The 13,826-nt window shown below is 35.2% G+C and overlaps 1 protein-coding gene across 5 annotated transcripts in view; it reads left to right on the top strand.

The window, feature by feature from the left end:
- The window catches only part of TOGARAM1 (TOG array regulator of axonemal microtubules 1), a 90,176-nt gene that overhangs the window by 43,827 nt on the left and 32,523 nt on the right, over positions 1–13,826 (top strand). For all 5 annotated transcript variants that reach the window (XM_043981925.1, XM_043981923.1, XM_043981922.1 and 2 more), the window contains exons 4-8: positions 2,090–2,386; positions 3,071–3,327; positions 5,496–5,728; positions 10,007–10,107; positions 12,843–12,992. In XM_043981925.1, the coding sequence (XP_043837860.1) occupies positions 2,090–2,386; positions 3,071–3,327; positions 5,496–5,728; positions 10,007–10,107; positions 12,843–12,992 (1,038 nt within the window). The remainder of the gene's footprint in view (positions 1–2,089; positions 2,387–3,070; positions 3,328–5,495; positions 5,729–10,006; positions 10,108–12,842; positions 12,993–13,826) is intronic.

Genomic DNA, 13,826 nt, shown 5'->3' with positions numbered 1-13,826 from the left:
TCTGCTGCATTTTCAGCCTGAACAGGATAAGAACGACAAAAGACAAGAGATATAGCAAAAATAGTATTTCAGACTGTCAGATAGGTGAATTTGTGGATTATTGCCATTTGTAGTTGGGGCCAAGATTTTGCCTTACATCAAAATTGAATATTTCCAGAAACACTTTAATTTGAATTATATAGCAGGATTGAAATTTCATGTTTTATTTTTAAGTGTTAGGGATATATGGTTTGGGGGTTTTTTTGGGGGGGGGTTAATATGCTTGTGGAAAAGTATTGATCACTTTAAGTAGATAGGGTAGATTTAGTGTATTGACATTTTAGCTTTCCCTTAAATGCTTTCATTATGGTTAAAGGAAACAATGCAGTTCTATTGTTGTAACTGCTAAATCCCACCATGGTACCACAGGACACCTCTACTCATCTCTATCTCAAACTACCAGGAGGCTAGAAGAACATGCCTGTTCCTGCTTCAGGATATCCCAGGGTCAGCCTAGAAGTTTCTGATTAACTCTGAGGAGTCTCCAGTAGTTGTTGGTTAATTCTAGACCTGACACAATTGTATAAACTCTCACTGGGGCTTTGGAACTGCTGTGTCTGTTCAGGGATACTGTAGAAATCTAAAGGTAGGGGCAGCTAGGTGACACACTGGATAGAGCACTGGCCCTGGAGTCAGGAGTACCTGGGTTCGAATCCGGCCTCAGACACTTAACACTTACTAGCTGTGTGACCCTGGGCAAGTCACTTAACCCCAATTGCCTCACTAAAAATAAAGAAAAAAAAAAGAAATCTAAAGGTAGCCCAAAGCCAATGTACCCCTTCAAAAGGGGAAAGGACAGACTGGAGAAATATTGGGTCTACATAGTTCTAGCCAATAGTGTCAAGACAATTCCAGGGTCTCTGAAAGGCTCTTAGGGTATGGCTTCTAGAAACCTAACCAACTAGTTTCCGTCCATTTTTAAATTGTCCATTTTTCCACTGGGGTATTAGGAAAGTTTATGATCTTCTTACAAGTCACTACTTTGATTTAACAGTATATCCATACAGACTCCTTTACAATAAAGCTGTTTACCATAGTCCCCCTAAGTAGAGGTTCTTAACCTGGGGTCTGTGAATTTGTTTTAAAAATATTTTAATTACTGTGTTTCAATATAATTGGTTTCCTTTGTAATCCTTTGTATTTTCTGTCATACATTTAAGAACTACTGCCTTAAAAGTGTTTTAGATTCTATGAGCAAATGATATGATAAAGTAATATCATAAGTATAACAAAGTGGCTAGAGAATTAGACAAGAAATTAGAAACCCTTAGTTCTGGTTTTGATCACATAAGTGTATTTTGACCTTTGGTCAATTTCTTAAGGATACCTGCACCTGTAAAAATATAGACTGTTGCAGGGCCTGGTCCTGCCTAAATTAGGAATAAATGAGACGGGGGGCAGCTAGGTGGCACAGTGGATAAATCACCGGCCCTGGAGTCAGGAGGACCTGAGTTCAAATTCAGACTCAGACACTTGACACTAGTTGTGTGACCTTGGGCAAGTCACTTAACCCTCATTGCCCCTCAAAAAAAATTTTTTTTAATGAGACAAAAATATGTAAATAATTTTGAGATGTCCCAGAAGAAAGCAGTTTAAGACACAGGTGTTTACATTTTTAATAACAAAATATAGAATACTTATTCTCTTTTCTCTGGTACTTAAATACTTAAGGAACTTTGATTTTGTAAGTATGGGTGTTTCTTCTACCAATATGGATTGTAGCCCCCTAGTAGATCATCTTTGAGAATTGATATGGGTGAAAATTCATCATCTGTGGGAAGTCCATGAGCTTTTCCAAACTTAACCAAGCTGGTCTTAGCTTTGACGGATGTGTAGTCTCTTGCCAGGCCAGTACTTGAAGTCTTTCCAGCTTAGTGTAGGAACTTCCAAAACTTTCACTCTACTGGTATAGTCTTCATTTACCCAAGGTATGCAACGAGTCATTGGAAGAAGACTGAAGTGATAATTATAGGAAATTGTTTTTAAAATGATAAAGTGTTTGAGTTAGATAAGTATATATAAGTAATATATTCTCTTTTATCTTATACAGTGTGTGCAAGCCTAAATTTTGGCAGTAAAACTCAACAAACATTTGGTAGTCCTGCAGAGCATACTTTATCATATCCTAGTCCAAACACAAGCCAGGGAGCTCTCATCCTACCATCCTATCCACTCTCATCACCTCGAACCAGTCCAAAACACACATCCCCTCTTAATGGATCTCCAAAGAAGTCTCAAGATAATTCTGTTAACTTCTCAAATTCTTGGCCTCTTAAGAGCTTTGAAGGGCTACCAAAGCCAAGTCCACAGAAAAAGCTCTTCAGTCCGAAATCAGTGGATGCTTCAGGTAAAGATGATGAAAAAAAAATTAATATGCTCTGTGTTTTATGTAAGTTTGAATTGTCAGTTTGGAATTAACATAAACTCAGTAGATTTGAAATATTTGTCTTCATATTCTGGGAAAAAAACTAAACAACATATTGGTGCTATGATGTACAAGTCATATAGACCCTAACCTTAATAGTCATTTTTTTCTTAAAATATTTATACTAAGTGTATAAAAGGAACCCTTTTATTTGTTGCCCAATATCTTATTGACAATTACTTATAGAATTTCATATTGAATGGCATGTCAGTTGGACAACCAACATCAGGAAGAGATTTCTGGTGTTCACTATCAGCTCAATTATATAATTTTTTCAGTATCCCACCCAATGTCTCAAATAGTTTAAATTACCCATTGACTCAAAAGCCTTCCTCAAGGGGGTGTTTGCTAATTTTGAACATTGAAAATTATTCCTTCTCATCAGACAGACCTGTTCTTGAGTAATATTCATGTTTATATAAACCAGCAAAAAATTACTTTTGGTTTTAATTTTATTTGTTAAGGAAAGTCTGTTGTTCACTTTTATCATTTTTTATGGAAAAATGTGATTTTTTAAAATTTACAATACTGTATTCCAGGTTCTTATGCACTGTAATTCCCTGCTTATGTTATTCTGTAAATTGATAAAATATATGTTTTGTACAGGAGAAAATTCACAAGAAAAACCTTCTCCAATACAACTTATACCTGCATTGGTGAGATCACCATCTTCCCGGAGAGGCCTAAATGGAACAAAACCAGTTCCACCAATTCCACGGGGTATAAGCCTATTGCCTGATAAAGCAGATTTTATCACTGTGGAACATGAAAAAAAAGATCATATTTGGAGGAACGAAAAAGACAATCTTGCAATTGATCTTTCTGAATTAAATGTCAGAGATAAGGAATCAGATCAGGAAGAGGTTAGATCTAATTGTCACTTTTTAAATATCTGCTATTCTTTTCTTTATAATTTGGTTTTTATAAATTGTTTTGGAATAATAACAATAGCACTATCTCTTTTTTTTAACCACAAATTGACAAATATATAAGATAGCAAGAATTGATATAATACTTTGACTTTAGAATCAAGGTTATAGTTGCATTGGTACCACATGTACATTTAATTTATATTACCTCAAATTACTTAAAACTAATGTATTTTGATATTGATTATTTGAGTGATATTAATGCTGCTCCATTTTAAGATTTAATATTTAAACATCAGTGTGTAGAGCTAATTCATGAAGCACTAATATTAAAAAAAAATAAAGCAAATAATTCACCATGTAGATGCTATGCTGGTGGGGGGGAACTTTGTGCCATTTCCCCCTAATTTGGATGTGGTAAAAAACGATAATATCCACAGGTAATAGCCACAAAGGTAAAGAAACTTATGTATATGATATGTTTGCATTTAGCCTTTTTTGTAGATTTTATTTCATTTGGTTTGAAATTTCTACCATAGGAGCACCCTAAAAACTGAATGGAAAAAACAGTTGAACCTTTTTTTTAACCAGTTTTTTTTTTCTTAAACAGTGTGTTGAGCCACAGTGTACTTGCCCTGATTCTTTGCTATTGTATTCATATATTTAGTAGTAAGATGCATTTTGTTTTCTTTGGTGAGAACTGATTTTGGAAAGAACTGTGTATTTTATGTCCAAACTGTATTCAGACTATCACAGAAGAAAAGACAACTTAGCAAAGTCATCAATTCAAAATGGTGCTTCTCCTTATATTTCTACCCTCAAGGCAAATTGTTAGTTTTTAGAAGGGTCTTCTACCTTCTGAGAACTTATTTTATGTGTTTACTGAAGCCTATTTCCTAGGTATAAAATGCAGAGCTTTATGAAATTCAAACAATCCAGGTGGTCAACTCACTAAAGGTTTTTAAATACTTGTTTTATGCTAGGCACTATGCTTGATGCTGGGGATACAAGGATAATAATGAAATAGTTCTTGAAAAAATTTTTATTTCTTGAATGAAAAATCATAATTTGCCAAAGTACTCCTTACTTAAATAATTAATCTTGTGAATATGTATATAAATAAAAGTACATATCATGAATTTTCTAAGCATAACTCATTAATTTTCCCAAGGTTCTGTCCTGAAATGCTTATCTGCCAAGATTCTGTCTTTTAGCCATTACCTAAATTTTTAAATGGTCAAAGTTTAGGTTAGTGACAGCTTTTTCAGGCAGCACAGCATATTGGATAGAGACCTCTGACATAGTAAGAAGCTTTGGACTAGTCACTTAACTTCTCAGTGCTTTAAGCAATCTCTAACACCATAAGTTGCAGAAAAGTTGCCTATCCGAGGTGGTAGAGGCAATTTCCTGGCAGTTCTTCATTCCAGGGAGATTATATGTCCTCATCCTTATAATTTGGGTTATATTGTATTACTGAGGAGGTTTTTAGTTTTCAGCCTTTCTGTTAGAGCCACATTAGCACAACAGCCTGTTGCTAACAATTACTGGCCTCCATTTAGTTAACTGAGAATGAGAAGTTAAAGGGTTTTAACTTCCTTTTTCCTTGACCTTTGGATCCTTGACTATAAGGTTCTCTGCAAATTACATTGTTGTTGGGGCAGCTAGGTGGTGCAGTGGATAAAGTACTGGCCTTGGATTCAGCAGGACCTGAGTTCAAATCCAGCCTCAGACACTTGACACTTAACTAGCTGTGTGACCATGGGCAAGTCACTTAACCCTCATTGCCCTACAAAATAAAAAAAAATTTACATTGTTGTTTTCATGTGTTAATTCCTACTTCCCATCCTCTTCCAGAAATACTTGGTACCTAATTGCTTAATAGAAGCTAGGCCCCAAAAATGAGTCCCCTATTACTAATAATGGTGCACTTTGCATAAGGTTGCCAGCTAACGTTATGAAAGTATATCAACAAACCACACTGGAAAGTTATTCACTACAACATCTCCCAGATTACTCCTCTGTAATAATTGTTCATAGAGAATTAACTGCCTTTTACATAACATAATGTTTTCACAGAACAAATTAATGAGTTGGGGCTATGGCTGTTATTTTTAAAAATCTTAAATCAACCTATAAATTTAATTCTTTTCAACATTTTTTAGATGCAGAGCTCTCTTAGGTCTCTTCGTAATAGTGCAGCTAAGAAAAGGGCAAAGCTGAGTGGCAGTACTTCTGACCTTGAAAGCCCTGATTCTGCAATTAAACTTGACTTGAATATGGACTCCCCATCCCGGTCATCATCTCCAAACATCAGCTCATACAGTGAAAGTGGAGTTTACAGCCAAGAGTCCTTGACTTCTTCTCTGTCAACAACTCCCCAGGGAAAGAGAATAATGTGTGTTTTGGGTCTTTTAACAAGTATATGCTAATACTAATTCTATGCACTGTTGATATTGTATCAGGCTGAAGTACTTTATAATATAAACTAGCTTTAGAATTAATATTTACAAGTTTCTGTTTCATTTTTTGCCTTCTTAGGTTTTGACTTCCTTTTCCTGTACTACCACATCTGTTTCTGCCTATAAGTTACTAATACTAATGACCCTATTTCAGCTTACCCAGCTTCCTCTAGTATTCTGGAGGCACAGGACAGCTAGGTGGTGCAGTAGATAGAGCACCAGCCCTGGAGTCAGGAGGACCTGAGTTCAAATCCAACCCCAGACACTTAACACTTACTAGCTGTGTGACCCTGGGCAAGTCACTTAACCCCAGTTGCCTCAACAACAACAACAAAAGTATTCTGGAGGCACAAATGCATATTTCTTAGACCACTACTATTTAGATCTATCCTTGCCATCGACAACTAGGTCTTGCTACCACTTAGTTGGGACTTTAGTTTCCTAAATTGGATGTGAGGTATGGTCTTCTGAAGAGTATCCTTACAGCAAGAATTAATGTAATTCAAATGGACTTAATTCATCTGGCCATCCTCACAACCATAGGAAAAATGTTGTTATTGTGCTGTTCATGATTATCATTTTGTTCTTCCTAGAGAGCTATTTGAATCCCAGCAACTGTACAACAAAAGTCCTAAGCTAGATTTGTCTGTATATCTTCATTTAGTTATTATTGGGAGTTTTCTCCCCTTGCTTTCATGTTAGGTTGTATATATGGAGCATTTAGTACACAAAAGAATTGATCATTGCTATTTTAACTTTGCCCTCTCTCTCTCTCTAGTAACCGAATATCACCTATTAAGAGTAATGTGAAGAGGAAAGAACCCTAGGTTAATATCCAGAAAGCCTAGGTTCTGATCCTGGCTCTGCCACTCTATGTAACTTTGGGCAAATAACTTAACTTATCTGGACCTCACTTTCCTCACCTGTAAAAGGAAGAGATTGGAATAGATGATCTCTAAGGTTCTTTTCAGTTCCACAGTCTTGTGATCCTAATAGTTAAATATTTGAAATAAAGTTAAGCCTGTTTCAGTGAAATGTAACTAAAACTTGTTAGTTACATAATCAAAAGAAAAAAATGGTAATCTTGTTTGAAAAATTAGTACAAAATGGGGGCCAGTTAGTTGACACAATGGATAAAGCACTGGCCCTGGATTCAGGAGATGTGAGTTCAAATCTAGCCTCAGACATATGACACTTACTAGCTATGTGACCCTAGGCAAGTCACTTAATCCTCATAGCGCCCCCTCCCCACATTGGTTGTGATGTTTGAATCACTAGATCTAAGAGGCCAGCTATATTTCCTGTACCCTTTTATGAGAAGTTTGCCTCTTCAAATGATAACCTATATATTTCAGCCTTTTAAAATGTCTTACTCAGGGCAGCTAGTTGGTGCAGTGGATAAAGCACTGACCCTGGATTCAGAAGACCCGAGTTCAAATCTAGCCTCAGACACTTGACACTTACTAGCTGTGTGACCCTGGGCAAGTCACTTAACCCTCATTACCCCGCCCCCCAAAAAAAAGTCTTACTCTGGTGTGTTTTTTTTTTCCCTAGCTCATATGCCAGACCAGAATAATAAAATGTACAATCAGAACAGAATTTTTAGGCCAAAATATTTTTTCCTTGGTCTTTCAAAAAGGCAATTACAGGGGCAGCTAGGTGGCACAGTGGATAGAGCATCGGCCCTGGATTCAAGAGGACCTGAGTTCTATCCGACCTCAGACACTTAACACTTACTAGCTCTGTGACTTTGGGCAAATCACTTAACCCCAGTTGCCTCACCAAAAAAAGGGCAATTATATTAGGTAATGTTGAGATCTATAGTATCATATAGAGAAATTTGTTAATCAACAAGCACCAGTCATTGTGGTAGGCTTTGGGAATACCCATGTAAAGAATGAAACAATCTCTACTGGAAGATATGGTCCTAACCCCTCATTTTCTAGAGAAGGAAACATGGCCTAGAGAGAGGAAGTTAATCTTCCAAGGTTAGTCATTTAAGTACATGTAAGTACATAAGAGGGACTTGAGCCAAGACCCTCTGATACCTAATCCAGCACTTTTTCTATTATTCCATGACATGTCATATGAACATTCTGAAAAAGAGTACTACACAGATTTGAAATCTATCATTTTATGTGCCAATACTTGTCTTATCAGACAGTAGAGACTAGTATTAGATTGTTTAGAGAAGATTTAAAGTACCTACCCTGTCAATAAGGTCTCAAAATGCCTTTAAATTTAAGATTTCCCAAAAAAACAAATTTGGCTTTTTAATACCTGTAGAAACTGAAGACTTATTAACCAGTTGATAAATGGTAAAAGCATATGAATAGGTAGTTTTCAGAGGAAGAAATCAAAGCTATCAATAGCCTTATGAAAATATGCTCTAAATCACTAATAATTAGAGAAACACAAATTAAAAGAACTCTGAAGTACCATTTCACACTCCTCAGATTGGTTAAAATGACAAAAAAAGGAAAATGACATACTGGTGGGGTTGTTGGAAAACGGAACTATTGGTCTAGTTATCATTATCATTATTATGATGATGATGATGATTACTATTACTATTACCTAGTTATAGTTATTCTGGAAAGCAATTTGGAACTATGCCCAAAAGATAGTAAACTATACCTACAACCTACTACTATGGACAAAAACTTTAATAGCAACTCTTTTAGTGGTGGCAAAGAACTAAAGACTGAGGGGTTGCCATCATTGGGGAATGACTAAATAAGTTATGGTATATGAATGTCATGGAATACTATTGTGCTATAAAAAAATGATTAAGGGGGCAACTAGGTTGTGTAGTGGATAAACCACCAGCCCTGGATTCAGAAGGACCTGAGTTCAAAGCCGGCCTCACACACTTGACACTTACTAGCTGTGTGACCCTGGGCAAGTCACTTTACCCTCATTTCCCTGAAAAAAAAAATTATTAAGGGGAAGGTTTCAGAAAATCCGAGGAAGACTCTTAAGAAATGTTACAAACTGAAGTGAGCAGAACCAGGAGAACAATCTACACAGTAACATTAATATTGTGAAGATAATCAGAAGACTTCGTAATTCTGATCAACACAGTGACCAACCACAATTCCAGAAGACTCATGATTAAACATGCTATCTACCTCTAAACTATATAGTTGATGCACTCAGAAGCATATTTTTCCCTCTTTTTTTTTTTTGAACATCACTAATGTGGGAATTTTTCTTGCATGACTATACATATTTGTAAGGGGTATTGATTTTCTTGCTTTCTGAAGGATGGAGGAAAGGGGAAGGAAAAGAATTCAGAATTGAAAATAAAGTTGTATTTTTAAAAATTAAAGAAGGCAGTAGAGAATAACATGTCACCTCCAAGAAGTTTCTCTTCAAATTATAAACAGTGATAGAAGGCAGTAAATTCAAATAGCAGAAAAGAAAAAGAAAGACTTTTTAAAATCTAAAATCACATATTCTTGAACATTTCTAAATAATTAGCTCTCAGCAATTTCTAAAAAGATTTCCTATTGACAATAAATACTCCAGCTTGGATTAGTTTTGTAGTTATCTGTGTCTACTAAAATCTGTTTCATGTAGTCAGCTGTTAGGTATTTATAGTGTGACTAATGTATACTGGTTAAAAGTCATTCTCTAAAGTTCCTAATTAATACTCTCCATGATTTTCTTTCTTGATGAGACAAGAAATACATGTCTTTCTGATGCCAAGAAAGCAAGCTAAAAAAAAGGCCTAAAATTATTCTGTCTTTTCTTCTAAGGAAGAAAGCTATTTATAGTTTACATTGGTTGCTGATTCCTGTATTTATAATGCAATTAGTTTTCAGATATTCAAGCTAATGCAGAGAAGAGTTATAGATAAATACAGTGGATAAATGGTGATCATTCCATTTTGTAATGTGATATTTTAGACCCAATGTTAATAGATCCTCCCATAACAACTCTTAATAAGGAATTAGAAAGTTCTAGTTGGTCACTCACACACACACACACACACACACACACACACACAAACACATACAAGTCTACATATATACATATATTTTTGAATAAATCTATTTGAATAGAATTGGGTTGCTTAATCATGAACTGAAAACTTCAACATAAGTTTTTTTATACTTAATTTTTCATGTCTTACTCTTTGAAAAAGTTTCACCAAGAACAATGATGTGCTAAATATTTTCTACATATTTAATATCCTTGTATTATTTTAGGGCAGACATCTTTCCTACATTTGGATCCAAACCCTATTCAACAAGACTCTCCTCTGCAAAAAATAAGAATTCTCATGTAGTGGAACAGAGCTCCAATTCAGGTATTCATTGTCTGTGTTATGAACAAATAGAATGTCTAATAGACTTCCTCATTAGAGGAAGAGGTGAAATTTTACATAGTTGATGAAACAAAGTATATTTCATATCTAAGGTTTCTTTGAGCAGGAATTCTTCTGTATTAGAACTTTTTTGTTTAAAAGTAAACTTAACAGTGAAACATGGTATCCATCTCCAGATAGAGAAGGGATGGACCCAGAGTGCAGATTGAAGCATATTTTTTTCCTCCCTTCCCTCCTTCCTTTCTTCCTTCTTTCCTACACATATTTGTAGTGGTCTTGGTTTTTCCATGGGTGGAGGAAGGAGAGAATTTGGAACTGAAATTAACAAAAATTGAATCCATTTTTAAAAAGTTAAATTAATAGGAGCAGCTAGGTGGCGCAGTGGATAAAGCACTGGCCCTGGATTCAGGAGGACCTGAGTTCAAGTCCAGCCTCAGAGATTTGACACTCTAGCTATGTGACCCTGGACAAGTAACTTAACCCTCATTGCCCTGGGGGAAAAAAAAACTAAAACAAAATAAAAACAAAAAGTTAATGACTAGATCTGTAACTATCAAGTTTAATTTATGAAAAATAACATGGAAATTTACCTTAGAAAAATGGGACAAAGGACTGTATTTACGGTACACTCTCATAGTTTCCCCCTTTTCCTCATAGATATTCAGCTTTCAGAAAGGATAGGACATTACTCCATGTGTGAATCCTTGTAGCGGCTATTCCTGACCAAGCATTTTTTGCTTCCTACCAGCTTCCTAATGCCTTGGTACATTTTTTTTGTAGAAATAATATAATAAAAACTGGTTAGTTTCAGCTAGATTGTGAGTTAAATAGGAGTGTGAAATGGCCTGGAAACTTAATAGATAAGATCATTCACTTTAGAAAAAGGAATTACAGATTCAAAATGCCCTTGCTTCAGGCTTTATTGAATACTTTGCTCTGAACACTCCCTCTTCTTCCCTTCTCTCCTGAAACCATCCCTGCCCTGCCAAACATCAATTCCCACTATTTCCTCCTTTATTCCAATCTCTGTTGAAGAAGTGGGCCTTCTCATAAACCATCCCTTCTACATGCACCCTTAATCCCATCCTCACCTGTCTTCTCTAGCAGATTACTTCCATAATTGTCCCTACTACCCCTTTAATCTTCAGTGCCTTCCTTTCTATTGGTTCCATCCCTACTTGCATAGAAATACTCCAAGGTCCCCCTCATCCTGTAAAAATTCTCACTAAAGCCTATCATCCTCACTAATTAACATCATCTGTCTCTCTTACCTGTTGAGCCAGACTCTTAGCAATCTTTAGTTAATGCCTCAACTTCCTCTGTTCTCTTTTCTTAACCCTTGGCAATTTGTCTCATAACCTTGTCAATTAGTTGAAACTGCTGTCTCCTGACAGTCATGTCTAATGACTGCTTCTCTGTCCTCAACTTCTTTAACCTCTCAGCTTCATGTGATATTCTTGATCATCCTCAGTCAGTCATTAAGCTAGCATCTGTTAGTATCTATTATATCTAACTGTTCCAAAATACTATTCAGATACTTAACTTCTTTTCCTGTTTTACGTTTTTGTTAGGTTTATGTAGGTTTGTCTCACCTCTTAAGTCCCCTTGTCTTACCGTAACCTATTTGTTTTCTACTTCTCTTTCTGCCTTCCCAGACTCAACTCTTTATTTACACCATGACTTTAATCCTCAACTATTGAGTTCTCTCCTAGGCTGTGACCCCTACATTAATCACTCACCTCTCTTTTCTCCATCTTGACATTTTGGTGAACCTTTTCAATTCTATACTGGACTATTCTTTCTTACTCAGTTCAGGTCCTCTGGATTCCAAATCCACTCTTATTTCTGCTTCATCAATCTGCCACTCTTTTCATTCCTCTAGCTCTCACTTATAAAACCATATATAATTTGTTTACAGTGGAATTTTTATTAAGGTTATTTGACCTTCCATAAATTTATATCTGATATAATAATGTATATAAAGAGCTTACATTCTACTTAATAATATTAACTTGCATAATACTTAATCTTTAACTTACTACTTAATAACATTAACTACCATTTATATAGTGTTTTAAAGTCTGCAAATATTATCACATTTGATCCTCATAACAACCCTGGGAGGTAGGTGTTATTTTTATCATCCCCATTTTTACCATTGTGGAAACTGAGGCTCATCCAGGGTCACAGTACTATCAGAGAACAAGAAATGACAGTGGATAAGTTTCCTAATTTTATATCAAAATGAATTTCAGGGTGTGTTGCAGTTTTTTTAGTGTGTACTCCTGTCATTTAAGAAATACAGTAGGGGCGGCTAGTTGGCACAGTGGATAAAGCACTGGCCCTGGATTCAGGAGTACCTGAGTTCAAATCCGGCCTCAGACACTTGACACTTACCAGCTGTGTGACCCTGGGCAAGTCACTTAACCCCCATTGCCCCACAAAACAAAAACAAACAAACAAAAAAGAAATACAGCATATTTTAAGAGCTAAAATTTTTTAAATTTGGTGTTTGTAAATTAAATTCACAAGTTTCCTGAAGTTGTTTTTCACCATATATGCCATCACATTTTCTCATATATTGCTATTATTGAAATTACTGATTGATCAAAATCTTTAAAATGATTATTATGTCTAAGTTTTTAGGGAAGGTTTGTTTAAAATATACTGAATTGCCTTCATCTTTAAATAGATTTACTCTGAATTTTATTATGCAGGAATTACATCAAATGTAAGCATAATTGGCCAACGCATGAACTATGGATATGGTTGTGGTGATTTTGAAGATGACAAGTTACAAGACGTTTCACCTAGTGTTTTTAAAATGCAAAATAAAGACCACCTGAAGCATTATAAACATACAAAAGGTTTGTGAACTTCCTTACAGGCTCATAAAAGTGAATTATTAGATACCAAATTGACCCAATAGAATTTATCTATTAATATCCCACAAAATACAAATACTTTTTAAGTTATTTGACTACTAAAACTGGTAGAAGGAAAATAATTAAGGTAATTTTATGGGTAAATACTTAAAGCCTGAAACATTTAGTTATTGCTAACACCTTTATGTTTTAAAACTCAAAGCATAGCAGTATTCTGATCAAGCTTTCAGAAAGAATCCTGCTGCTTATATTTACCACTTAGAATTGGGGGTAGATGGTAGAGGAAGAGGGCAGTTTTCATGAGTTACAAACTCAAGAGGTAATACTTATAATTTATAACTGTCTAGTGTTCAAATTTACAATAATCTTACTGTGAGGCAGCAAGGAACTCTTATGTAATCTTTTAATCCACTATTTTATAAGCCCCAAACCTCAGCAAATGTAGTGAAAATAAGGCAAAATTTTGTGCTTGGAATGTAAGCAGATCTCCCTTTAATCATATGCAAAATAAAATTTGGATCATGGTGAATATTTATTTCAATGACTCTTAATCAAAAGATCTATTATGCCATTTATTTCTATGATAAATTAAGTAAGAAATGGAAGGATTGGGAAAAAGAATTAGGAAATACTTATGTTTCAGTAAAGAAGCAGTCCATAGTATAGTATAATACTTATCCTGTTTAGTCATAATAGCAGCCAGTTGTCCTTAGCTTTTGTATAAAAGTGATATTTTTACCATATTTACTCATATATTTTCTCTGCTTGAGTATTTCTTCCCATACTTTGAGTTTGATAAGACTTTTTAAAAAAACA

This window comes from Dromiciops gliroides, chromosome 2, assembly GCF_019393635.1.
Source record: "Dromiciops gliroides isolate mDroGli1 chromosome 2, mDroGli1.pri, whole genome shotgun sequence".
In the NCBI taxonomy this organism is placed as follows: Eukaryota; Metazoa; Chordata; class Mammalia; order Microbiotheria; family Microbiotheriidae; genus Dromiciops; species Dromiciops gliroides.
This window is presented reverse-complemented; position numbering and strand designations above follow the sequence as displayed.